General features: G+C 47.3%; 1 protein-coding gene across 14 annotated transcripts in view; it reads right to left on the bottom strand.

The window, feature by feature from the left end:
- RGS6 (regulator of G protein signaling 6) overlaps positions 1-27,642 on the bottom strand; it is a 554,007-nt gene that overhangs the window by 64,544 nt on the left and 461,821 nt on the right. For 12 of the 14 annotated variants that reach the window (XM_087856077.1, XM_087856080.1, XM_087856087.1 and 9 more), the window contains 6 exons: positions 24,679-24,743; positions 21,219-21,295; positions 18,764-18,845; positions 16,799-16,873; positions 15,038-15,136; positions 13,912-13,973 (listed from right to left, as the gene is read on the bottom strand). In XM_087856077.1, coding sequence (XP_087712203.1) covers positions 13,912-13,973; positions 15,038-15,136; positions 16,799-16,873; positions 18,764-18,845; positions 21,219-21,295; positions 24,679-24,743 — 460 coding nt within the window. The remainder of the gene's footprint in view (positions 1-13,911; positions 13,974-15,037; positions 15,137-16,798; positions 16,874-18,763; positions 18,846-21,218; positions 21,296-24,678; positions 24,744-27,642) is intronic. The other 2 variants (XM_087856086.1, XM_087856079.1) reach the window with 1 other exon arrangement.

Below are 27,642 nucleotides of genomic sequence, written 5' to 3'. Positions count from 1 at the left end.
CACCCTTGTACTCACCACCCAATTTAAAAAAATACAGTAGAGACAAGGGCCCACGGTTATGCCCTAATTCCATAGACTCTCAATCTTGGAGAACTTTGTTGAAACTGTTAAACCATTAATTTGTTGACCGTGTCATTCATATCATTTTTATTCCTTTACTTACATGTGGCTTTTGAGGTGGGAGAGAAGATATGCGTCAGTCCACAATACTATCATGAGTGAATTTATTATGATTAATGTCATCATTTCCTTTGTAGTAGATACAGATTTCACATTTTTTAGTATACATAGTGCTGTAGAACACTGTTGTTCACATAGGTTTTTCCATCTTTCGGGTTATTTATTTAGAATTAACACCCAATGTGGAATTATTGGGCCAAAAGGTATGAATATTTGTATGCTTATTGATCCACAATAAAACTTTTCTCTAAGCGCGGCCAACTTGACTGTCACCAGTCTCTCCTGAAATGAGAAATCCAGAGCCACAGTTCTTACTACTGAATTGCAGAGGGCAAGCATGGTCAACTACTGCTGAAAGTGTGAAGAAGTTAGCCAGCAGCTACACCTCGCTGCCACTCCAGAAGTGTGGTCCACAAACCCGCAGCGCAGTCAGCACCTGAGCACTGCTAAGAAATGCAGAAGCCCAGTCCCACCCCAGACCTCCAGGCTCAGAACTGCATTTCAACCAGATTCCCCAGGGGACTCATAGGCACAGCGAAGTTTGAGAAGCACCGCATCTTCTTCTTTGAGTTTCTGAGGGGCTCAGGACACACAATCAAAATGAAGGAGCCTGGGATACTTTCAGTTTTCAACATGGCTGCAGACTTCCCAACCCCTCACAGCCTCCTCGCTGTCCCGGGTGTGGGCTGTTGCCCAGAGGGAGTGTAGAAGGAGCACTGGCCCAAGTTGGAAAACCTTGGTTCTTGTTCTTGGGTGAACCATTTAAGTGATCTTTGTCAAGTTCGCCATGTTACATAATGGTCTCGTTGACCACTCGGGACCATTTGTGAAAAAATGGAAAAGTATTTTGGAAGAATCTTCCAAATCTTCTATACATGCAAGATATGCGATTGCAACCACCACGTGTAGTGGAGGCACGTTGTCCTTGTAGGAGCACAAGGCAGGCAGTGTGCCCAGATGGGCCTTTGTCCCTAAGAGCTTTGGAACCTCTTCAGGCTCTGGGGCAGCACCATGGCAGGAAGGGCGCTGTGACAGTGCCACAGGGAGCTGTGCCTTTGCCGCTTGGGATACTTCCATTCTTTCTGAAGGAAATGGGTCGCGCCTTAAGGTACGTAATAGTTTCCCAGGGCTGCTGTAACACATGACCACTAATTTGGTGACTTTAAATGACGGAAGTCTACTCTCTCTTACTTCTGAAGGCTAGAATTTCTGAAATCAAGGTGTCAGCAGGCCTCTGCTCCCTCTGGGGACTTGAGGGGAAGAATCCCTCCTCGCCTTCTCCAGCTTCTCGTGGCTCCAGGAGGTCCTTGGCTCGTGGATGTGTAACTCCAGTCTCCGCCTCTGTCCTCACAGGACTTCTCCTCTGGATCTGGGCCTTCTTCCCGTCTCTCTCTTGCTTGTTATTGGATTTAGGGTCCACTGGGATAATCCAGGATGAGTTCATTTTTACTGTTCGAATTTACATTTGCAAAGACTCTTTTCCCAGATAAAGTCACATTCGTGGGTCCCGTGGATTAAGACTTGCACATACCCTTTTGGGGGCCACTATTCAACCCCCTATAGGAAATGTGGAACAATCCAGGCATGAGGCCGGAGAGGGCACACTTGACCCCCGGACTCCTTCACTCAGATCGGCACAAAAACTAACCAGCCACTGGTAACCTCAATCCTGTTTCTGGGACGATGGGCCACGTGCGAGGTGTCTGAGTCCTGATGAGGTGCTGAGGCTTTCCTGATTATGCTGTACTTGGGCATCCACGTAATTCTCAGAATTTCAGATGGTGGGTGTAGTCCATGGGGCTCTCCTTAGCGGTGACACCTTTGTCTCCCAGAATGTCTGCCCCTGGCCATTCCAATGACCTCAGCCTCCAGTGGCCCCAATCTCCAATCAAAGACTTCTACCGGAGCAGCCCCAGGCAAAGGGTGTGTGTGTCTGTGGGGGGGGTGGTCTTCTAACTAGTTAATTTCAAGCTATGGGGGATTTTTTTTTTCAACCAGAAATGGATTTCCCACAAATAATACATAGGGATGGAAAAACAAAACTTCCTCCCCTGCCTTCCTTACCCCTCCTCAGATTTCCACGAGACAGGCTGGAGGTTTTACCAGCTGCCTCCCCAGGTTGTTTTATGAGATCTGCCACGTGGCCACACCTTATCTGGTGAAGGCAGGTCTGACCGGCCATGCCACACCTAGGTTCCTGGATGGAGCCCATCAGGAGTGCCTGGGATGAGAGGAGGCAGGGGAGGCTCAGGAAAGGCTGGGTGAGAATTCTGAGTACTTGGGCACTCGGGGAGCCTGCCGGTTGGTGGCCTGTTATTCATTGCCAGTGAAGATAGCGGCCGTGCTGACCAGCCCGAGGCAGCAGCACCTTACAGGGCCAGGGAGCAGCTAGAAGGATGTAAGCTGTAACGAAACACGGGCTCACAGCCAGGTCTCTTTTAGAGAAATTTGGGGATGCCTTCAGAGGGTGGAGGAGAGGTGGTGAGATTAACGGTAATGTTGGTTCAAGAGAAGTGGTCGAGAGCCCAAGGACAGATTTTGTAACCATTGAAGTTAAGAGCCCAAGATAGGACTATGCAACCGGCATTAAGTGTGACTGAAGTTGTTGCTATGGCTTCGCCCCACATCATGCCTTCTCAGTGCAGCGTTCAGACAGAACCCTAGATATGCGTGGAAGAACATGTGAAGAGAGGGGCAAGAACTCCCTACAGAAATGCACGACAATCTGTACCGTAGCAACAGAGCTCAAATCAGAATGATCACTAATCAGTCACCCAGCGCCAGTGATGGGCAGCCTTGGTCAGCAGGGGAATTTGTTGTATTGGAAGAGGTACAGCTACATAAATCAAGTTGGTTAGAGGCTTTGTAAAGAAAACAGTAAAATTGTATGGGCATGTGCATTGTGAATGTAATATTTTAGTGGTAGAAGTGGGATGTACTGACTGAACCATCAGAATTAGACAGGGCTTACACCAGGACCTTCTGATCAAGCAAGAGACTTGGAATTTTTTTTTTAAGACAGGGAGGGAGGCAGGTGCAGAGGGGAAGGGAGAGAGAGAATCTCAAGCAGACTCCCCACTGAGCAAAGAGCCCGATGGAGGGCTCGATCTCACGACCCTGAGATCATGACCCGAGCCGAAATCAAGAGTTGGATGCTTAACCAACTGAGCCACCCAGAGGCCCTGAAACTGGGAAAATTTTAAAGGTAATTTAGAAAGGAAGATCTTGAGTTTCCAAGAGGAAGAGAGAGATTGAATGGTGTATTAGTTTTTTACAGCCACTATAACTAACTGCTACATACTTAGTGGCTTAAAAAAGTGTTAAATGTATGACCTTATAGTTCTAAGGGTCAGAAGTCTGAAATGGACCTTGTGGGGCTAAAATCAAGGTGTCAGCAGGACCGAGTTCCTTCTGGAGGCTCAAGAGGAGAATCCATTTCCTTGCCTTTTCCCCCTGGTAGTGGTGTCCCACATTCCTTGGCTCTTGGCCCTCTTCCCTCTTCAAATCCAGCAATGCCTGGCCAAGGCTGGCCTACACTGCGTCACTCTGACACTGATCCTTCTGCCTCCCTTGTCTACACAAGGACTCTCCTGGTTACACTGGGCCCACTGGATAATCCAGGGTAATTCCCTATGTTAGGTTAACTAACTAGCAACCTTAGTTCCATCTGCAAACCCCCCTTTGCCTAATCCCCCAAAATGCCTAACACATTTACAGATTCTGGGGATTAGGATCTGGGCTTTGAGCGACTATGATTCTGTCTTCCACAGGTAATTTGAGAGGCATTTGTGCAGAAGGTAGGGAGTGAAGTCACTTGACGGAGGGTGTGGTGGTAGGTAAAATGTCTATACCAGGCCTGCGTGGACTTTTGAGAATGGCACCAACATGTTTTATTGCATTGTCATTGTTACAACCTATCAAATAAGCTCAGTGCTCGTGAAGCTATGCTCGCCTGTGTCCTGTTTGCCATCACTGCATGGAAAAGACAGGGAACAGCAAAGTGCCTTCTTCTGGAGCTTCCTATGAGTGGCTTTGGCTCTTAGTAGTCTGTTGCCTTAATCCTGTCCTAGCTTTGCGGGGTTGATCCTTCTCAGAGAGAGGGCAGAGAAGGTTAACTCCATAGTTGGGGTGGCAGAGGACTGAGAGAAGGTGAAAGAAGACCCCACCCCAGGAAGAGATAGAAGAAGATCTCCTCTTCCCTAATCTTCTCAACACCATGCGCCTGGCCAGAAACAGCACAAGGCATGGAGTGAGAGCAAGCATGGCTCACCTTGCCCCTGCTCATCTGGGCTGAAGGTGTCTTATGCTTAGGAGCTAACACTTGCAAACACTTCCCCATATAGAGGAAAGGAACACAGGGTTGGTTACCTGGGATAAGACCTAAGCTTCATGCAGAGAGAGTACAAGGCCTTTGGGTCTGAATCTGGGCTGTGCAATGCCATTTCTTAGGTGTGAAAAGAGGTACAAATGGAGACAGAAATGTCATTGATGAATACAGTGAGTGTACTTGGTTGGGTTGACCCTCGTGCTGTGTCTCTTGGGGTCCGAGTGAAGCAGCTAGGATCTTGGGTGGGGAGAAGCCCTCCAGAATGGGTGAACTAGCCCAGAAGATGTCTCTGGCTCTTGCTCAATCTTACCCGTCTCCTGGAAATTGCACCCCAACATGTACCCAGGGCTACTTTAAGGGTGGCCAAGTGCTTATAAGCCCTGCACCTGGCCACAGTTGATCTGTCCAGGAACAGATACCTTACTGACCCAAGCTGGGTTACTACCCTTTTTCTCTAGCTTCAAGTGTAGAAACTGCGGTTACAGAGTTCAGGGGCTGGAGGCAGTCCTGTTTCCTAACATCTGTTTGTGATGAAAGAGGATGAGGCCAATGTGGAAAGTGGAGCAGGACAAGAGGTGAAGAAGGAGCCTCGGAAGTGTTTGGGGCCCTGGCTCCAGCGATTTTTTTTTTTTAAGTAGGCTCCATACCCAGTGCGGAGCCCAATGTGGGGCTCAAACTCATGACTCTGAGATCAAGACCCGAGCCCAGATCAAGAGTCAGATGGACACTCAACCGACTGAGCCACCCAGGCACCCCCCTGGCTTCAGCTGTTCTTGAGCCTAGTGGTATTGCTGGCCTTCCCTGAGCTTAACTCTGCAGCTTCTCCTTGCATTCTGTGGGTCTGCAGATGCCCCTTTTGGCAGAACTAGGTTCAAACTGGGGTTCTATTGCCTGGCCACAAAGCAATAGAATTGAAAAAAGAATGACAGTGGTGGGAATGTGAAGGGGATTTCATGGAGGCAGCCCTTTGTAGCACTAGCCAGAGAGGTTTCCTCTCCCCCAGAGCATGCACTTCCTTGCAGTGCACAGACAAGATATCAGAGTCTCCTGGAGACATACAAAGACAAAGAAACGGGCCAGCAGGCAATGAGGGAGGTAGCAGTACCGCTGGAGTCCAAAGTCAACATCAATGACTGCAGGAAGACTTGAGAGAGGACAGGAAAAGCACAGAGAAAACAGAGAGGCAGAGAGGCATGGCAAGAGCTTTGCAGACAGATGGCACATAACAGCACACAAGCAACAATGTCCACAGATCGCTGGGTGTGGGTGGCACCAAAGCAGAGTTGGGAGGTGTGACAGACTGAATTGTGCCCCCCCCCCAATTTCATATGTTGAAGCTCTAACCTTGCAATGTGACTGTTTTGAAAAGAGGGCCTTTAAGGAGGTCCTTAAGGTTAAGCGAGGTCATGGGATGGGGCTCTGATTGGATAGGACTTCAGTCATAAAGAGAGGAAGAGACACCAGATCTGCGTGTGTGTGTGTGTGTGTGTGTGTGTGTGTGCGCGCGTGCACAGGGGAAAGGCCATGTGAGGACACAGCAAGCAGGAGGTCATCTGCAAGCCAGGAAGAGAGGCCCCACCAGAAACCAGCCCTGCCGGCACTTCAATCATAGACTTCCAACCTCGGGAACTGTGAGAAAATAAATGTCTGTTGTTTAGGTCACCCAGTCTGTGGTATTTTCTTACGACCACCTGAGCTGACTAACACAGGAGGAAGTGGAAAAGATAAAATAAATACAGGAAATCTGGAGGAAGTCCATTAGGAGCATGATCTCTCATTGAGCAGATTGAACATTCCTTGTTCCCTTATCTCTGCCTCCTTCTGATTAGTATATGGTGTTGTTATTATCAAAGGCCAAATTCTCACATCATTAGAAGATGTTGACACACCAACCATTAACAAATGTGTTACCCACCATCATCAGGTGCTTTGAGCTGGTTCTTGGGTGAGTATGGAGCTGGCCAATCTATCCCCATAGTCCTTTGCATTTCCTTGCAGAAAGGGGCAGAAATTCACCACCTGGCTGCCAAGGGTAGAGCCCATGGTCAGTCATTCAGTCAACATTATTCAGTACCTACTCGTGCCATGAAATAGTGAACAGCTCTCTGGATCACCAGACGAGGCTCACATGGAGGTAATAGCAAAGCCAGGGCTTCTGACAACTTCGACCAGTAGTCGTGAGTTATTATACACACACACTCACTCACACACACGCACACACACACATTTTATATATGGAAGCTCATATATATGACATATATATGTTATATATATTACAGTTGACCCTTGAACAACACAAACAACATGGGGGTTGGGGCACTGAACCCCCGTGCAGTCAAAAATCCGTGCAATTTTTGACTCCCCCAAAACTTAACTGCCAATAGCCTACTGTTGACCAAAGCCTTACTGATAATATAAACAATGCATATTTTGTATGTTATATGTCTGATGTGTTGTATTCTTACAATAAGGTAAGCAGAGAAAAGAAAATGTTATTAAGAAAATCATAAGAGAAAAAACACTTGTAGTACTATATTATATTTATTGAAAAAAATCCGTGTATAATGGAGTTCAAACTCATGTTGTTCAAGGGTCAACTAACTGTATATATATAATAGGGGGTTATTAATATAGATTGTTAATTAGGTTCTACCTTTGATAAACCTAGAGAGGAGAGAAATAAAAAAAGTGTATTTACCAACTTGCATTCCCACCAACAGTGTAAGAGGGATCCCCTTTCTCCACATCCTCTCCAACATTTGTTGTTTCCTGCCTTGTTAATTTTTGCCATTCTAACTGGTATAAGGTTCCTTAAAACATTAAAAATAGAGTTACCCTATGACCCAGCAATTGCACTACTGGGTATTTACCCCAAAGATACAGATGTAGTGAAAAGAAGGGGCACATGTACCCCAGTGTTCATAGCAGCATTGTCCACAATAGCCAAACTACGGAAGGAGCCAGATGCCCTTCAACAGATGAATGGATAAAGAAGATGTGGTCCATATATACAATGGAATATTACTCAGCCATCAGAAAGATGAATACCCACCATGTGAATCAACATGGACAGAACTGGAGGGAATTATGCTAAGTGAAGTAAGTCGAGCAGAGAAAGACAATTACCATATGGTTTCACTCATATGTGGAACATAAGGTATAGCATGGAGGACATTAGGAGAAGGAAGGGGAAAATAATGGCGGGGGGAATCAGAGGAGGAGACGAACCATGAGAAACCATCAACTCCAGAAAACAAACTGAGGGTTTCACAGGGGAGGGCGGGATGCATTAGCCTGGTAATGGGTATGAAGGAGGGCACGTATTAATAGCAATGAGCACTGGGTATTATATGCAAATAATGAATCATGGAACACTACATCAAAAACTAACGAATTACTGTATGGTGATTAACATAACGTAATAAAAAAAAAGTGAATTTAGAAAACTTTTAGTCCAAGCACTTAAAAAAATCTGAGAGAAAAGTTTTAGAATTCATCCCCTCTCCCTTAACAAAAAATAAAGACACAGTTTTCCTATAAATTGTACAGAATATGACAAAAAAAGCAAGACAGGTGCGTTGGAGGAAAAAGTGATGGGTCAAGGGGTCCTGGAGGGGACCCCTAGAGCGACACACACATATGGAGTGTGGTCCACAGAGCAGGTGTGGGAGAAGATGGAGACACAGAGTCCAGGGAGATGGACAGTGAGGGATGGCTCACAGCTGTGGGACAACAAAGCATGGAGTGTAAAGCATTATGTGACAGTGACCATCATTCCCACTTTAGAGATAGAATGCAAATGCGCTACAGCGCTCAGGAAATCGGGGCCTTTGAATGGGGAGGAAACCTGGAAACTGAGTGTGGGAAAGGTTACTAGGAGAGTGTATTTGCAGCCCCTTTCTCTGTAGGTGTGGTTTTCTAGAATCGATGCCTAAAGGGAACCAGGACAGGAAGAGGCTCTGGTGAGAGAGGGAAAGGAAAAGCAAGCAGACTGCGGAGAGGGAAGAGGAACTTTTGGCTCCCATTCGTTCGTTGTTTGTTCATTCATTCATTGATCCAATTTTTTCACGTTGGAGAAGGTGAGGAAAAGAGAATATAAAGAACTCCTAAACTGTGGGTCACCAAGAGAAAATACATTCCATGGAGAAACGCGGGATGAGTGAAGGGATGTGAGGGTGAATTTAGCCCCCTCTGAAAGAAGAGTATATGACAGGCCAGGTATCTCAGCCCTTCTAGGTTTTGGTCTGGATACAATCACCCTGGCTATCCCATTGCCTCTGATCTTTCCTTCTCTGGCATCTAAGGTAGGCCGGGAGAAAGAAGCAAGGATCCCACGGTGTAAAAGCAAAATTGTAATGATCTCTTTGGCCCCTTTTTTCCTTCCCTGAAACTATCATTAAACATTAAGTTCATGGACTTCCATCACCCTTGCAGGTTTTTAATAACCCTTAGGGTATCCAGCCCCTTGCTGTCTTATCTCATTTCGTTAATTACATTTCACCATCATGCAGGGTTGGGAGGCAGAGAAGGAACCAGCATCCAATTTCAGAGAGCAGCCGTGATCCCGAGATGGGCAAGCCAGACGATGTAAAAAATCAATTCAGCAGTCAGCTGTGAGGCACAAATGGCTCCCAGGGAGAGGGTAAGGACAGCCAAGTACACAGGCGGATAGGGACTGAGACAACTCGATCTCTCTGGGTGGGGCAGTGCGGTGTGACTCCTGCAGTGACTGGGCATAGCTCAGTGCACTGGGAGTGGGGGGAAATCTCTGCAGAAACCCTGCAAAACGTAGAGACTTTTCAGACCACTTGGAACTAAAATGTATACAGTTTTGCATTCCCAAATTGGTTTGTCAAGTGCTGTACGGCTTGAGTGAATAAAAAAGGGGCTCTGTTGAGGACCCTGGCCAAGGATGGTAAGACCTCAATTATTTGGCAATCTCCACTATTGCGGGAACACAGGTGAGATATATGACTTAAAGGGCCTCTGAGCAGAGGCTACGATGACATAAACCCTCTGCGTCGAGGCATTCAGAAGAGCACACCCCTTGGAAAAGACTCTTGACTCTTGCTTTAGGACCAAGGCTAAGGGACTTGGTCATTTGATCTCCTGGTATGGTAGATCAATTTAGAAACGAGTCTATTTCTCCAGCCCTTGAATATGGTCTGGGCTTGTACATGTGTTAGCCAATAAAATACAGCAGAAGTGACAGAGAGTCCGTTCCAAGTCCTTAAGAGGCTTTGCCTACTTCTACTCTCTCTCCTGGAATTCTGCGATTCCCACGTGAGCGAGGTCAAACACGCCGGAGGAAGAGAGACTGTGTGAGGGAGAGCACCGGACCCCGGCTGGAGCCAAGCATGTGAGAGAGCCCGGCCAAGGTCACAGAGCTGCCTCCCCAGTCCCTGGCTGCACACAGACACAAGCCCGAGCCCAGCGGAGCCGGTTGGCACCCAATCGTGAGCAAAGGCCCACTGTTGGAAGCCACTAGGTTTTGAGGTCGGTTATTACTCAGCGATATCTAACTGAAACACCTGGTCTGCTACAGCTTGTTGACGGGGAACAAGAAAACAAGCCACCAACCAAACAACGAAAAACGCAGAAACAGAGACTCCAAGGTTGGAATGGTCTGGGGCTGTTTGGGGAAAGGGAAGCAGTCTGTGGCCTTCGTAAGACCCTGATCACTGGTGGTTTCGAAGCGCAGTATAATTAACTGAAATAAACAGTGTCCTTTCTTTAAGAAGGCAAACGCATGAGCCGTACTTAAGAAAGATTCTCGTTTGGGGACACCTGGGTGGTGCAGTCACTTGGGCACGTGATTCTTGGTTTTGGCTCAGGTCATGATCTCAGGGTCATGGGATCGAGCCCTGCGTCAGGCTCCGTGCTTAGCACAGAGTCTGCTTGGAGTTTCTCTCCCCCTTTCTCACTACCCCCCTTTCTGTCTCTCTCTACTAAATAAATCAACCTTAAAAAAAAAAAAGAAAAATATTCTTATTTAAAATAGTTAACATAAAAAGCTTAAGGTGTGAAACGTTATTTATCTGGGAAATTGACTTGTGTGTGCAGGGACCCCACTATCTGAAGCAAAAATCGGGCAACATCTTTGATAGGACTCTTCCAGGGCCAAAAGGCAGCGTATGCTGGGAAATGGAGTTTTGTGGCCATGATGTTGGCCTTCAGCCACTCATGGTGACAATGGGACAGTGAGATTGAAACCGGGATGACTGGAGAAGATCTGCACAGAAGAACCAAACTCTTCCCATCTGGCCCTTCCTTCCTCAGAGGTGCCAGACTAGTGGTGCCACGGGAGGCAGCCAGGGGCAGACACACAGACGTGGACGGCAGGGCCAGCCTTCGTGGGTGGCCCGCAGGGCTCTCTGCAGCGGACTGAAAAGAGACAGGGCGGGGGAACTGCATCCGCACAAAGCTGCCTTCTTCAGGACCAGCTTCACTCCTAGGCTTGCCCTTTGCTGCTTCCTCTGAACACCGTACATCCCGTTCATTCTGTTCCATGTACCTGAAGTCTGCTCCTTTCCAAGACACCATTAAGCACCACAGGGGAAAGTGATAAAAATAATGGTTCATATTCACTGCATATGTAGTAAGTGCCAAGGACTGGGTGAAGCTCGGGTCCTGGATGAACTTATTAACCGTACCGCACTCTCTCCTTTAAAGGAGTAGAACAGAGGCACAGAGAGATAAAGCTACCTGCCCAAGGTCACACAGTTAGACAATAGCAGAGGCAGGATCCCAGCCCGGAGGGATGGCTCCACACCCATCCCCTAAATCGTTCTGCTCTGCTCCTTCCGTAGGCAAGTGTCCTTATTCCCTTGCTGGCTGGGTGTGGCCACAACCTTTGACCACAACCCTGAGCCCATCACCAGTCCTGACGCCTCTTCCCAGCATCAGCTCGTGGGGAACTGAATGACAGGTGCCTGTTCTCAGGGGGATGAGGTCCTTCGTCTGACGGCTAATTACACCCGTCACCTGCCGCGGGCCCAGCGACAGCAGCCCCGGCACGGGGATGTGTGCGCCCACCTGAGACAGCGCAGCTTTCAGCTCCGGTGAGCAGAGCAGTGCACCCAAGGCCGGCTGCCAGCACCACCTCCCCGTCCCCGCCCACGCCGAGCCGCTGACAGGCAGAGGCTCCAGGCAGCTTTATCTCCAGCTCACACCCGTCTCCTCTCCCTCCTCCTCTCTATCTGGGAGTTTCCTTGCGCTTCTAATGAAAAACCCTTGTGTCACATTGAAAAGTTGCCAGTTACTGCTGCTGGGAATAAAATCCAGTCTCTGCTGGGCGGAGACTCCCGAAGCTTCGAGCTGGGAGTGAGGAGTGGCGGGCTGGAATAGTCCCTCCGGTGCCAGTGGAGCAGCCTCTCGGGCATAATGAGATGGTGCCGGGGGGGACCCTCCCTGACAGCGGAAAACAAACAAACACACACCAGGCCCTGCCAGGCTCCCCACCCCACTGGACTGTCTCCCTGCCTGGCCTCAGGCCCCAGCACACCAGCCAGGGGTCAGTGGGCTTCCTTGGGCTGACTGGTTCAGGCTCTTGCCCCATAGCCGCAGAGGTCAGACCAAGCTGGGTACCCCTTCTCCTGTGAGCTCTCAGGTCAGTGGTCTCCCCGAATCCTCGGAGCCCTGCTCAGTCCACTTGCAAAATGCCGGCTCCTCTGGATCATGTGGAGTCACCGGATCCAAACCCCCAGAGCTAGGGTTTGGGAAACCCCACTCTGAAGCCATCCCTGCCTGGACTGTCTGCTCAAAACCACTGGACCTGAACGACTTGACCCAAGGAAAGATGCTCCCGTCCCTCTCCCCTCGCCCCCCACATGCTCTCCTAGGACTGCAAACTCTCACGTGCCCTTCAAAGGCAAGGTGTCACGAGCACTGATTCTCCCAGCACACGAGGACAGCCATTCCTGGCCCCCTTGCGCAGAGAAAGAAGCCCGGAGTCCCTTACAGGCTACGGTACCAACGCAGGCAAGGTCATCCTGCCACCTCACTTATGGGCATTCTCTGGGACAAAGGCAACCACAGCGAGATCGGAAAAGCAACTTTAGAGCCTGGTACTTGGGAAGCCCCACATCATGACAGTCGGGGGAGGCAGCCCTGGGGCTGGCAGAGTGAGCGGTGGCCCCGACTCCACAGTAATTTGTGTCAAAGTGTGAGCTGAGCTCCAGCCACCGGCCACCTTCCGGAGCGGTGGTGTTGGGGAAAATGGGAATCTCGGTGATTCTTACTTGGGGCGATTTTGCCTCCCTCCTGGCCCTGCCCGGAAATGTTTGATGATGTCTGAAGACATTTTTGACTGTCATGATTGTGAGGTGAGTTTTGGCATCTGGTAGGTAGAAGTCGGGAATGCTGCTAAAATGCACAGGACTGCCCAGAATGTCAATAGGGACATTACCAGCGAGTCCCGGAATAGACAGAGATGCCAGCCCACATCCAGGGCTGTCCTTGGCCCCCCTGAACACAGGGTGTTCATTTAGGACTTTGGGTTTGGGAGTGGGATTTTCTTCGCCTCGATTTGTTGTTATTTATCTAGAAAGAGTTTACAGATCAACCTGGGGGCCGGCAGGGAAAGGCCCTCTGTGTGAGCTGGGTTTAAAGGACCCACTTTACGCTGATATCCAGCAGATGCTAAGACCCAGCTTAAGCCCTTGATCCCTCCGATACTGGTCATCGCTTAAACAGTAGCATATGGATGAACAAACGTTCAGCGTGGGACTGTCCGATCAGATGTATTCCATCACGGATTCCCCAGGTGGTCTCTTCCTTTCACTGAGGATTCAAAAAGCAGACCATTTAGTTGACAAAATGGAGTTTCCCCTGCATTAACGGGGTGGGAGGGAAGCAGCTACGGGTGCAGACTGTCGCACAAACGCTCCCGAGGAAGCCAGACTGGAGGTGCCAAATATTTTCTTTACAGTTGATTTGCTGCAGTTCTGTGGTTGATGGCGTGTGGAGGTGGCATGCCTCCTGATGGCCCGGCCCCCTCCTATGTGTGCGGCCAGCACCTCGAAGGGCACACATCATTTCCACCCCCCTATAAAGTGAATCTGGGCGTTTTATAGCTGAAAAGAGAGCAATTCCATTTGAATTAATCAAGAGGCTGAAGGCAAAAGTGCATTATGTAGCTTTTAAGGACATTCTTCCTGGGTTGACAAGGCCCCGTGGCCACCCCCTGAAAACCTTCAGCAGCAAAACATTTCTTGACATCACTCAAGGGAGGTCTGCTGTCTTAGCTGTACTCGCATGGGGCCTGTGGTTTTTTCACTCATCAGTTTAAGAAATGACTCTGGTCTGCCTCTCGGTGGGGTGCGTACTTGTTAGCCATGACCCCGTAACATTTCTCCTCCATTCAATTAGAAGAAAGCAGCAATATTATTGAGGGGGAAACATACCTTTCAGCCACTTTGGACATTTTTAAACAATGTCTGTCAATCTGTGCATTCAAAAATGTTATCTGGGGAAAGAGAGAACAGAAGTGTTAAGACCAAACTTGACTCCCCCCCCCTTTTACCCCATGAACCCAAACCTTGTATTTCCATCAATATTCAAACAGCATCTCTGGCCAGGCTTTGCCAACCCTCCAGCTTTGCATTCCAACAATCACTGGCCCTTTTGGAAATTCCCACCACACTCAGGAATCACACTCCACAATTTAGCCTGTGCTAATATTCTCCTGTACTGTGCTGTAGCCGGAGTCTCGACTCCCAAAAGTGATTGCAAACTTAAAGGCAGTGGTGTATATCCTACAAAGCCTAGCAACACTTTACAGGCACCGTAAATAACTGGTTGTACTAATTTCCAGTGATTTCCTGCTGCACACCTACGTCTCACCCACCATGCGCTTGGTGGACGCGACTAGATCCTCAAATAGCGACTTCACATACATTTCTTTCCTCTTCCCCACCCCAAATAAACGTGTCAAGGGCAGGCACCTTTGGGTTTCCCTCTAGAAGCCAGTGAAACATAATGTAAAGACCCTAAAGTTACTTCATTGCCAGTGAACCCTAGAAAGGAGTAATGTAATTCGCCATTGTCTGCTGACCTGGGTTGACCAGTTAGCTTCTCATCATGAAGGACGACAACATTGAACCAGATAATGCTGACGTGGCACTGAGAGTGGGGCTTTCTTTATTTGTAAACTTGCCTTTTGAATCACAGCAATAAAGTCGTTGGTTCTGGGCTGGCTTACTCTATAAGTGCATTATAATTTTAAGGACTCCATGACATCTTTCCCTCCCCCCTTCAGCCCCCACAGCATTCTGTGGGCACCCCGAGGCATTGGGATAACTCCTTTACGTCCTTCTCTACTAACTGCGGGGGGAACTCGGTGGAGATTTTTTCCTCTCAAGCTTCCGTGGGTTGTTCGCACACAGCACTCAGAGGTTCAAGTCATCCACAGCTGGGTTCCACTGTGGTTTCCAGGAACTCAAAGCTCACTCAGCCTTCAGAGGTGAGCATTCAAAGGGTTTTCAAATTGGTCACGTCTCCTCCCGGGAGTGTAGTAGTCAATTCATTCACCTGTTTCCGGATGTCCTCTTTTGTAGTTTTCCTGATTGGCTGACTGGGTATGTGCACGGGGCTTTGCGACTGGGACTCTTCAGTCACGCCATACACTGACTAGAGGAGAAGCAAGAAGATAGAATCACGCACCCTCAGAGTTGCAGGGCGCCTTAGGGGCAGGTACTGCAAGAGCTCTTTTGATGCTTCCAGTCCCCTCTGTGACATCCTGACAATAAAGGATCAGCCTCTGTGCAAACTTCTACAGTGAGGGGACCTCTTCCTCTCGAGGCAGCTTGGCCCATCTTTGGGCCACCACTGTTAGAAGATCTTTCCTCTCACTAAGCTGCAACAGTCTCTTGAATATCAGTGTGTCTCCAAATATGGTCCATAGACCATCTGCAAAGAATCATCTGGGGGTACTCGGTAAAGGTGCACATTGCTGAGCCCCACCTCGGACCTACCGAATCAGAGTCTTTGTGGGTGGGGCTTGGGGACCCGTACTTTTATCAAATGGCCCAGGTGATTCTGAGGCACAAGAAAGTTCAAGAACAACTGTTAAAAGTTATGCATGAAAGATCCTCTCTAGATTTTCTGTTCCCTGGCAGATGACATGCTCATCTGGTACAGATTTGAGATGGCAGGGTTTCGGATTCTTTCTTTTTCAGCCAAACAGCTTTCTGGCCTCAGTTTCTCCCCGTGTTATGGCTGCTTCTTAAGCATTCCCTTGTGCTGGAGACAGATGAAAGACAATCTTTGCTTTGGGAATGAAATGAAACCCTGACAACTATGCAACGTGTAGCTGAGATCTATAAAATCAAGAAGAGCTCAGATAGAGTGGGTGTGAGGTCCACGAAATTCTGGAGTATTAGAATTAGGGGGCCCTTAAAGATTAAATGAGGATGTTTTAAGACTAACGTCATAAAGGCTAATACCCACTAGGGCATAGCTATCTCAGTAAAGAATAAGATTCAAGAAGTTGATATTTATGTCATATTGTGTGTGTGTATGTGTGTGTGTGTTTGAGAAAATGAGAGCATTGGTCATTACAAGAAATAGGAATGTCTCGGGGGGGCACATCTCTAACCTTTTGAAATTAATATTATGGGGACAGACGTATTCTCCCACAATATGGTCCTTGGTGCCGCGGTGAAGTTGGGATATACCAGCCGTGGGGCAGGCTGAGTGTGGCACCCTTGAGTATGCCATGACCATGGCCCCTTGCAAGAGAGTGAAACACAAATCAATGATTGTTGGCCCACTGACAGCTGGGTACCGTGGTGATTCGAATTTGGATGATCTAGCTACATAAAAGACTTTCAAAGTACTAAGCTCACCTTCCCCTGTGGGACCTGGAAAGTTTTTGTTCTTTTAGTTTCTTTTCCTCCCCAGAGCCAACTGCTACCTACTCCGCACACCTCAGCACACCTGAGCCTGCTTTGGAAGCTCTCAGGAAGCCCCCGGTCCGGGGTCCCTTGCCCCCCACCCCCAGTACCATCCAGCACTTTCCTGACACAACCCTCCTGACTGCCTGGGGGTTCAACCCCTCCACCGCCCCCTCAACCTGTGGGCTTTGTGATGACTCCTCACTGTATTTCAGCAGCAAGAACGGTGCCAAGTACACATCAGCCCCTCCACAAATATTTGTAGAATGAATGAATGAAATGGTTTCAAAGGACAAAACGGGGTAGAATTAACAAATAGCAAATGACTGTTTGAACAGTACCAGAAACAGAAGGGCTATTTGCATCAAGAATTTTTAATTCAGCTAAACTAGCGAACCTTTTTAACCTTTTGTGGGTTCTTCAGGCGCCGGCATTTTCTGATATCCATTTCTGTTGTGTTCACACAGCCTGGCTGAGAAAAAAAAAAAAATCATCATATAAATTACTAAATGAAAATCACACCTTCGACTGTAACCCAAGTGACACCATCAGACCCAGTCTTTGTCTTTCCCATTACAGATATTACATGATTATCTCCACTTGGCCATTTACAATTCCTTTTACAAAGAGTTTCGTCTTCAGTATGTGTTCCTGCATAGAGTCCCCACACGAAATATCAAAGCCTACCTCCCACTATCCAGGGGTGACATGTAGAGGGTAGAGTGTACAGTTTATAAGGCAAGCTTCTTTTTTTTTTTTAAGATTTTTATTTATTTGTCAGAGAGAGAGAGTGAGAGAGTGAGCACAAGTGGGGGGAAGGAGCAGAAGGAGAAGCAGGATCCGTGCTAAGCAAAGACCACAATGTGGGACTCGATCCCAGGACCCTAGGATCACGACCTGAGCCAAAGGCAGACGCTTAACTGACTGAGCCACCCAGGCGCCCCTAGAGTAAACTTCTTATTCAGAATGGCCAGATAGGTTCAGCCCCAGCCTTTGTTACTACACATTATCTGACCATCTAACAACAATCCAATATTATGATGGGGAATTAGTTTTTGGGTTTTGCTTTTAACCAGCTTTTAGGAAGGGCTGACAGTTTCCTCATTCTAGTTCCATTCCATGAGGAAAAGGCAAGATTTGTTTTACACATAGGAAATTAGAAATACAGTCGAACGTCATTATGCATGGGTTTTGTATTTGTGAATTCACCTACGAGCTAAACTTTATTCATAACCTCCAAGTCCCTATTAGTGGTGCATTCGTGATCATTCGTGGACGCGTGCAGAGCAGCAAAGACTATGAGCGGCCTGACGTGTGTGTTCCCAGGGAGGCTGACTAAGTCGAGGCTCTGCCTTCTTGTTTCATCTCGTACTGTAAACAAACATCCTTGTGATGGTCTATTTAGGACCACCGTTTCCACATTTCTGTGCTTTTTGTTGTGCTTTTGCTGTTTAACATGGCCCCCAAGCATAGTGTGATGTGCCGTGCAGTGTTCCTACGTGCAAGAGGGCTGTGGGGCGTGTGACAGAGAACACAGGTGTGTCAGGCATGGTGGCCGTGAATCAACAGCATACTTTAAATAAGATGTCTTTAAACAGAAACAGGCTTTAGACATGGTTACCTATCGATCAGATGAAGAAAAGATAGTGACCAGGGGCTCACGGGAACCTAACCCTGTATGTCCCCAGGATAATGGCTCAGCATTGGCTAATTCCGTGTGCATGGCTACTTTGCAGAATAACTACTGTGGATACTGACAACGGGCCGCATTTGAGGAAGATTATTCTACGATTTAGAGTCAAATGACGGTATAAACGGAAATTGCTTATTGAAAGTGAGGGGATGGAGAAACATCTATCATGCAAATGGATGTCAAAAGAAAGCTGGAGTTAGCCATACTTCTATCAGACAACTAGACTTAAAACCAAAGACAAACGAGAGGTGAAGAAGGGCACTACGTCATAATAAAGGGGACAATCCAACAAGCAGTTCTAACAACTGTAAATATTCATGCACCCAATTTGGGAACATCCAAATATATTAAAAAAACAAAACAAAAGAAAACCCAGAAACTGCTTATTTGGGGCTGTAAACTTCCAGGGCCCAGAGATCCCGGGGGGAATTCCCACGGTTCTCCTTTTCCAAGTCCATATTTTCATGGATGAATAATTCTTAAACGCTGGAACTGACATACATTCCAGACAATCTGGGACAGCAAAACCGATTTCACAAAGTTTAGCAATGCTCTTTAATTTTAAGAATGAGACACCTGGTGGCTAAAGATAGTCTTTTCTTTCAAGTGAAGCAAGAGGGAAAGAAAAAACAAAACAAAAACACAGAGAAGCAAGCAGTGCTTTCTCACCACTGGCCTGTGCACATCCCAAAAGGCCCGTTCTTGACTATCCAAAATTTTCCTTTCTGTCTTGTCCTTCTTCCGATCTATCCTGAAAGAGCAAAAAAGGGAAATGAGAGGCCCCTCCTCCTAGGAGCTTAGAGCACACAGGGCTATTGGCAGCTGTGTGGTCCCTGCTCTCTGCAGAGCTGTAACACAGGGGCGGGCCATTCCCCGAGGGAAATCTCAACAAGTCCACACGTGGGAAGAGTTCTTGGTTTAGGCTGGACTGCAAGTCATCAGAGATGTGGACTGAACGTGGTGGGCCTAAGGAGAGAACCAGAATCCAACTGTCCATGTGAACAATTATGATTGAGATTATTCAGAACTGAATTATCCATGGGCGTGCCCCCCATCAAAGTGGATTCTACGTATTCAAATTATAGGAAAGAAAATAACCATAGGCTTGCAGTGTTTCAGTCTCCAATTCGAAAGTTTGCTTTAGATTCAGAATCCACAGAAATGTCTTCAAAATACTGCAATTGCATCTAAAAGTCACTTAAAGCATCTGGCTTTCTAAACGCAGAGAAACAGCCCTAGCATGGACAAGATCCAGAAGGCAAATATTACTGGCCTCAGCTGGGGGAGGCACAAATTGCAGGAGGGAAATTACAGGTGACAAAGACAAATTCTTCATGTTCTGATCAGTAAATAGATAAGAGGTTGTTGGTTTTTTGTTTTTTGTTTTTTTTTTAAAGCCTGTATTACTTCATATTACCTAAGTAAAAAGTAACAGAGTAATTGTGTCACTTCTGGTTCTTGGCTCTCTTGGGAACACTTTAGTTTACTGGCCTGAAATAAAACATAATCATCCTGTGATTTTTGTGATAATTACTGTGTACTTCAACGGCCCACAATTATAATGTAATCACGGAGTTAATCATAAAAGTTAATCGAGAAATACCATATATGTACAAAGTGACAATTTCCCCTCCTTTTTCAACGTGCGATGCTGGGAGATCCTGGAAGTACAAATTATCTCTCCTCTTTGCTTCGCAGTGGCCTCTGAGTACACAGGCTCCATTCTGCCTCCTTCTCTCCCCTCAGCCCCCCTCCCACTTTCTCTCTCCTCAGGGGCCATGGCTCCTCCAGCTCAGCTCAGCATCCAGTGTCCAGTGCCCACCTCCCTCCCGGGCTGCTGGCAGCACTGGGGGTGGTCTGCAGGCATGTGGAATTGTGGGCAGAGGGGGAAAGGCAGAGACTGCAGAGGGAGGGGGAGAGCCATGGCACCATGCCAGCCACCGTACCCAAAGTCCTTGGGTCATTTCCAACTACGACCACACCTGTGATCGATGCTCAGCACACAGCCTGAGACCCAGCCCTGGGTGATGGGCTGCAATGCTGCCCACGGAGTGCGGAGGGGCACGGCTCAGGGACAAGTGGCGTCCAGAGAAAAGGTTCTTGCCTTTGCCTAGCTCAGCGTCCCTTTCTCATTCCTTCCTCTCTCCCACTTTTTCTAGTAACACTCCCAGCTAAATCAGAGATCCTTGCTGGAGAGGGCAAGACAGAACCCAACCCAAGCAAGTTCATTTCCCAGAATTGAAAGGACCTCGTTGACAACCATGCTTGTGGGTGGGGGGCCATGTATTGGCCACTTCTCATGTTTCCTTAGGGAGGTAGGAATTTCCACTCTACTCCCTGGGAGGGAAAAGTATGGGAGAAACACTCCAGCTAGTCTTTCGTCTACTGTATCTGGGGGAGAAAGAGGGCCTTCACTTTGTTGGTGGATCTGAAAGATGAAATTGAGAAAGCTCGGGTCGGCGCTCTCTGGGCCCCGTGTGGGCCAGCCTGTTCTCAGGATGCCTGTCATCTTCATGCAGTGAACTCACAGGGGTCAACTCTGCCCTGGGGTGAGGGGCTCTGCTCAGCATGGGCGAGTTGAATTCCAGGGTAAGGATCTGTGGTCACAGATCCAAAGTCATGCCCTAGAACTTGGCTTTTATCAGTAATAATCTTAACACACTGGACTCCAACGTCTGACTTCTGTGCCTTATTTTTGATTGGTTCTGAACCCCTACCCTGGGAGGAAAGGGAGAAGGGCTGGCTTCCCGAAAGCCCCAACATGTTTTCCTATGAAGAGAGACTCTCCAGAAAAGTGGGTCTGATGTTTTTCAGCCCCCAAGCACAGAAGAATTCTTGGAAATCTCTTTAGGAAATAGGAACATCTTCTAACCAGATTTCTACATTGGGGAACAAGCCCATTTCCTGCTAGAACCCATGTTTTGAAGTTATTTCAGAGTGCCACTGATTACAAAGATGAAACTTCTCCATCTTGACCTTGATTTCTACTCTGCGGCTCTCATGCAAGATGATAGCATTTGACCATCTATGGCTGGCCGGCTGTGGAAGGAAACCACTCTCACACCACCTCCACGTTCCAGAGAGTCTTTCTCTCTTTTCCAGGGTCTCCGTTAAGTTCACCTACTTCACTTGTGCTTCTGCTTGCATAAAGATGAACTCCCACTTCCTTGCAAAGGCCCTCTGGAGTCTTGCTAAGTTTTCCTAATGAGAAATGAAAACCAACGAGAAGACATTAATCTTTGTAAGTTTGCACATCGACACCTATGCTTTATTACAAGGCAGTCATCTATTTTGGTTACTCCCCACAGAATAGCAGCGCCCCACTTTAAATCCACTGTATGTGAACCCAATGTGATTCTGCACCAGACCCTGCTATACAGAGTAGAACGATTAATATTCATTTACACACCCATTAAATCGGAAGTCTTTGTGGTTCACCTGATTCCTCTTCTCTTGTGTGTTTTGTACAAACACAACTCACATAGCCCTTGTCATCACCGCCACCGAAGATTGGGAGAAGGGTTTGTGGCTATTCATGCCGGATTTGGGGAAGGGACGAGGGGACTCTTTGAAGTCTATCAGACATCTCCGAGAGCAAAAGCAAGAAGGGATTTCTCAAGACTCATCTTCCAGCAAGCAGGGGCCCAGGAAGGTGGCAGGAAAGGGAAATGCTGATGACCTGGCAACCATGCCTTTGAAAGGTTGGATTCAAAAGCAGGAGAAAAAGGAGTGTCTATATTTGTGATGTTCATGAAAAGGGAAACCCAAAAACAGAAAGAAAGAAAAGGTGTCCAGGGCTGTCTTTAGAGGAAGAGGGGAGATGCCTTTTCTCTAAGTCTGTAGGCTTCCCTGGTGGCATGATAGGACAGTGAGGGGGGTGTTTGACAGGTCCCCTAATGATCCACCTAATTCTGATGGAATGCAAGCACAGATCCCACATTATGCTATGGATTTTCATAGAGCTCATGCCAAAACTAATTGATTACTCTCATTAGTGGGTTATTAATATAAAAGGAGCTTCAGTTCAAGATCAACCCACGTAAACTCAGTCATTACCAAGGCTCAATGTACGAGCACCTCAAAAAAACCCTGTTCTTTCGATTCTTCCACTGTTCATAGGAAGCAAAGCCAGTGATGCCTACACATCAGTCAATTAGGGGGCAGTTATATAAATTATGAACAGTCATACCATGGAATACTAGGCAGCCATCAAAACCAATAATGTAGATTATTATTATTGATGTGGAAAGATTCTCAATATACTTACAGCATAAGACTGGGGAAAGAAGCAGCTTACAGAATAATGTTCCGGGTATGAGTCAAGGTTTTTTTTTTTTTTCTCTTTTTGCAGAGGAAAAAATGTATGTACAGAAGAAAGGGTAGGGGAGAAGGATTGCAGGTTCTTTCCTTTCTTTGCTGTTTGAATTTTTGGTTTTACAAAGAGACTATGTCATCAGAAAAAAATTAATAAAATTACTGAATTTTGAAAACAAAATACTTTTTACATTTTCTAACCCACTTTTAGGCAGAACTTCAACCTGAAAGAACATCTTAATGCCATATTCTTTACAAATACCAAAGCAGAACATTATATGGCAAGAGAGGAGACAACTGAATAAAATATATCTGGAGTTGATGCTATCTTGTTTCTGTTTAGGACCTTTTCGAAAACATGGAAAATATGGGGAAGAGAGACACAGCAGGGATGGGCACATGCTTCTGCAGGCCGGGTCTTTCTGACAGGTCATGTTAGGAGGGGATGTGGCACCTCGCACTGGGTGTGCAGAAGTAGGAGAGTGGATTCTGAAGGAGCGGTGACAGCTGGCACAGGAGGGCTGATGGGGATAGGAACTGGGTGCCCAGGATGCTCAGGTCCACAGAACGACCATGCTAGGGTTTGCTTGGGAAGGTCATCATGTTCCAACATCTTTATATGTAATGGCTCGCACTGATAAGCACACTTCGGCCAGGTCCTGAGGCCCTGGGTCAACTGCACCACGTTTCCCCACTAGCTTGTGACAGGTCCCCGAGAACGACAAAGTCTGATGCAGTGGGCCTCACACTTATCGTGGGAAACTGAGGCAGCACGAGAGGGATGTCTGGAAGGAAGGAGCTGTAAGTCCTGTGAATGTTGGATTACCGGGGAAGGACTCCTCACTGTGCCCAGAGCCGCCCCTCCCCCTCACTGCCAGCTCTTCAGTCATTTCATGGCTCAGCAGCTTCCGTGCCTTCTGGAGGGTACGAGAAAATCGGGTCAGTTTCCCAGATTCTCTGTGACCCATATAAAGTTTGGTTTGGGGGAAAGAGTTTGCAACCATAAATTTGAAATATTTAAAAAATGATCTGAGTCTTCAAATCCTCTGTGCCTTGGTTCTGTTAAATGGGAATGAGTGTGAGTGTGGCCGGGCCTCCGATTTTTGCAGGAATCACATTTTGTGAAAGAAGGTGGTGCAGGAGCAGAACTGGGAATGTATATACTTTGTCTGACACATATCTGATCTTCTGGATTGGATTTGGTCCTTAGAACCTACTGCCAAGAATGGGGGAGTTGGATTTAAAGATGCCGTTAAAAATGATCAAATATTAAGTTTTAAAAATTCTCATATTGCCCCCTGTATGCATTTTAACACATGTATGAATCCATACATACATACACCACAATCAGGATACAGAATAGTTCCATCACCTCCAAAAAATGCCCCGTGCTGTCTCTTTATAGCCACATTATACCCCCATCTGTAACTCCCAGCAACCAGGGATCTGTTCTCCCTCATGATAGTTCTGTATTTACAAGGATGTCATATAAATGGAATCAGACAGTTTGTAATCTTCTGAGACTGGCTTCTTTCATTCCACATAATGTCTTGAATACTCATCCAAGGGGTCGTGTGGACCAATAGTTTACTCCTTTTCACCACAGAGGAGTATTCCTCTGAATGGACATACCAACGTTCATTTCACCCTTTACCTCCTAAAGCACATTTGGGTTGCTTTCAGCTTCTGTTTATCACAAACAGAGCTGCTATACCCAGGTTTTTGTGTGAACAGAAGTTCTGATTTCTCTGGGGTATGTGCCTAGGAGCGGGACTGCTTGGTTATATAGGAAGTGTATGCTTAACTTCATAAGAAACTGCCAAACCAGTTTCCGGACTGGCTGTGCCATTTTGCGCTCCCACTTGGCACTCCCAGGACTTTTTATTTTGGCCACTCTAACAGGTCTGTAGTGGCATCTCCACATGCATATAATCTTTACTCCCCTAACGGCTGCTGATGTTGAACATCTCTTAAGGTGTTTATTTGTCGTCCTTAATGTCCTCTTTGGTGAAGTATCTGTTCAAGTCTTTTGGCCATTTTTGAGCTGTTTGTTTTCTTATTGCTGAGTTTTGAGAGCTCTTTGTATAAAGATGTAATTTTATTGGATGGTAAGAAGAGGTGAGAACAAAGGAGGGGAAATACAAGGGACTTCTTTTCCATTGTCTGAAAGGGACTAGGGAGAGAAAAAAGGGAAAATAGAAGGAGAAACAGAGCCGCAGTCACAGTTCAACTCTCCTCCCACACCTGAGCTGAAAAATAACCGTACTTACTGCTTCATAATCCGCCAGTTCCAGCCTTGCTTTATTCTGCATTGTCCTCTTACAGAGATAGATGGCTGGGGGAAGAAGAGAAATGACATGTGCAAAACCAGCAGTGTGGTGGTGTCACAAATCCATCCATCTGTCTGTCCATGCACTTGTCCAGCTATCCATCCAGCCTTCCCTGCATGCCCAGCCCTGCGCTGTGCAGAATATGCTTCTGTGTGGAAGCCATGGCACCTAACCTGCCGGAATCTTCCTGAAGGTCAGAATCGGATGAGGACTTCATCTCCCAAGTCTTGACTGCTTCCTTTCATCCTCCTCACTCTGTTTCACCCCAAGCATCCCCCACCAGGGGCAGCTTTTACAAGTATGATCATGTTACCTTCCTGCCTACACTCCCTGCGCTGCTTCCTCAGCGACCTCAGAAGAATGGTTGGGCTCTTTAAGGTGGAATACTTGGTTCTTTAAGATCCAGTCTGCTTACCTTGTCAACCTCTTCCTTCTTAGTCTCCCTCAGGCATGTCAGGCTACCAAATCCTTTTCAGTTCCATGCTTCTGCCCGTACGGAAGGTCTTTCCATTTCCCTCTTCTTTTCCTCTCTCTGGCAACCTCCTCCTAATCTTGGAAGACCCAGCTCTGTGTTCCAGAGCATCTGCCGAACCCAAGAAACTTAATTCCAGTGCACTGTAATCATAGGTTTACTTGCTCTAGGCTGAGGGCTCTTCGAGGACAGAGGCTGCGTCCTACTCAGCTTGAATTCCTACACCTCCCACCAGTGCCAGCCTGCCAGGTGGAGTGTATGGACAGTGGAAAGAAAGCGTGGACAATTTGGGTCCCTCCTCCCAAGCTAAAGAAGAGTTCTTGGCCCTCTGTTGCCAGAGGATTCTTTCTGAGACCTGCCTTCATCACTTCCTCTCCCTACTTCTGCTTCTTCAGTATCTCCCTCCTTCTCCAGTGCCAAGAAGAACGATCCAGGGAAGACAACAGATGAGCTGTATGAATGACCAATAGGATGACCAGGAGAGAAGGGCAGAGAGGACCTGTGGCTGACCCGTGGTTTGACGACTTAGTTATACTAGGAGATCTAGTCATCTCCTTGCTGGATCAATCAAGCTCCTCCATGTGGTCTGAACGATGTGCTCCTGGCAGCTTACAGTATGCTGCAACCTCGTGGCGGGCAGCCTGCTCTGGTGTGCTCACGCTTCCGCTCATGCCCGTCAAGTCATACGTGAGAGTCAGAGTCAGTTGTGTTTGTTCTCAAATCTGTTTATGTCCCTCATACCTCGTATTTTAATAATGTATGTTCCCTAAATATTGCATTTCACAAATGAAATTAATGTGAAAAGAGAGAATTGTTGTTTCTATGAAGACCCAGGTGAATGGTTCAGAACAACTTGATAGAAGAGTTGGCTAAGACAATTGCTCATGAGTTTGGTAGAGGTGAAATAACTGAAAATGGAGGAAAAAAATAACAAAAATCTGAAAGGGGTCCACATACAGGTTGTTTCTAAAGTGTTTTTATGGGGTGCCTGGGTGTCTCAGCCATTAAGCGTCTGCCTTCAGCTCAGGTCATGATCCCAGAGTCCTGGGATCGAGCCCCGCATCGGGCTCCCTGCTCAGCAGGAAGTCTGCTTCTCCTTCTCACACTCCCCTTGCTTGTGTTCCCTCTCTCGCTGCCTCTTTCTGTCAAATAAATAAATAAAATCTTTAAAAAAATGAAGGTTTTTTTTGTTTTGTTTTGTTTTTAGATTTTATTTATTTATTTATTTGACAGAGAGAGAGAGACAGCCAGCGAGAGAGGGAACACAAGCAGAGGGAGTGGGAGAGGAAGAAGCAGGCTCCCAGCAGAGCAGGGAGCCTGATGCAGGGCTTGATCCCAGGACCCTGGGATCAGGCCCTGAGCCGAAGGCAGACACTTAATGACTGAGCCACCCAGGCGCCCCTAAAAATGAAGTGTTTTTAAATTCTCTTTTTTAAAAAGATTTTATTTATTTATTTGACAGAGAGAGAAAGAGAGTGAGAGAGCACAAGCAGGGGAAGCAGCAGAGGCAGAGGGGGAAGAAGACTCCCCGCCGAGCAGGGAGCCCGATGTGGGACTTGATCCCAGGACCCCGGGATCATGACCTGAGCTGAAGGCAGATGCCTAACCAACCGAGCCACCCAGGCTCCCTGTTTTCAAATTCTTAATGCACTTTAATGATGCCAAAACTGGATGGTTTATCTTGAGTGTGGTTTAGTTAAGAAAGAAAGTCAAATTATTGGGGCCCATAATCAAAGAGAGTCTTTGGTCCTATCTCAAAAAGCTGTCAAACGATTGTTTCTTTGTATAGTTTATGTTGATATGAAGTGATGACGGTATGTATGCATCTTTTTTTCATAATCCTCCACCTACCAGCTTTTCCAGAGAACCAGGCAGCCATAGCTCTCCATAACGTCTGACAAAGGGGCATCTGCTCTATTACAAGGTACGTCCTTCACTCTCTTGGACCACTGTCTTGGCAGCCTGTGGAATTGGGAGCTACCTAAAGAGGAAGCTGTCACCAGCCCCACCATGCTCGTCTCGTTGACCCAGGGGCCGAGCAGCTCAGTGGAGGTGAAAGCTGCTTTGACAATGCTATCCCAAGCAGTGTTTTGTACTGGATAAACACAGGATGCAGGAAAGTCCAACCCAGGTTGCGCTGTGGGCTTTATTTAAGTAGAATCATCCTGAGAAATTTCTAACCCATCTGGGTCAGAATGGGCCAGCTGGGTTGTAAAGCAAAGCTGGTACCATTCCTGACGACCGTGAGCTTCATGGTCACGTGCTTTCAGCTTGCTTCCCCTGTGGCGAAGGTCCCATGTTAGGGAGTCTGTTCGCCACTACTAGGGAGGTAGGATGTAGCTGCTGAGTCGACCTTTCCTTGATATGGAACTTGGGGCTCGTCTGTTCTACTGTAGCCTTCACCAGTGCTAACCAATCAAGTGACCATTGGC

Source organism: Ursus americanus, chromosome 26 (assembly GCF_024610735.1).
Source record: "Ursus americanus isolate L20-20 chromosome 26, mUrsAme1.1.p, whole genome shotgun sequence".
NCBI lineage: Eukaryota > Metazoa > Chordata > Mammalia > Carnivora > Ursidae > Ursus > Ursus americanus.
Note: the sequence above shows the minus strand (reverse complement) of the source record. Positions and strands in the feature narration are given on the sequence as shown.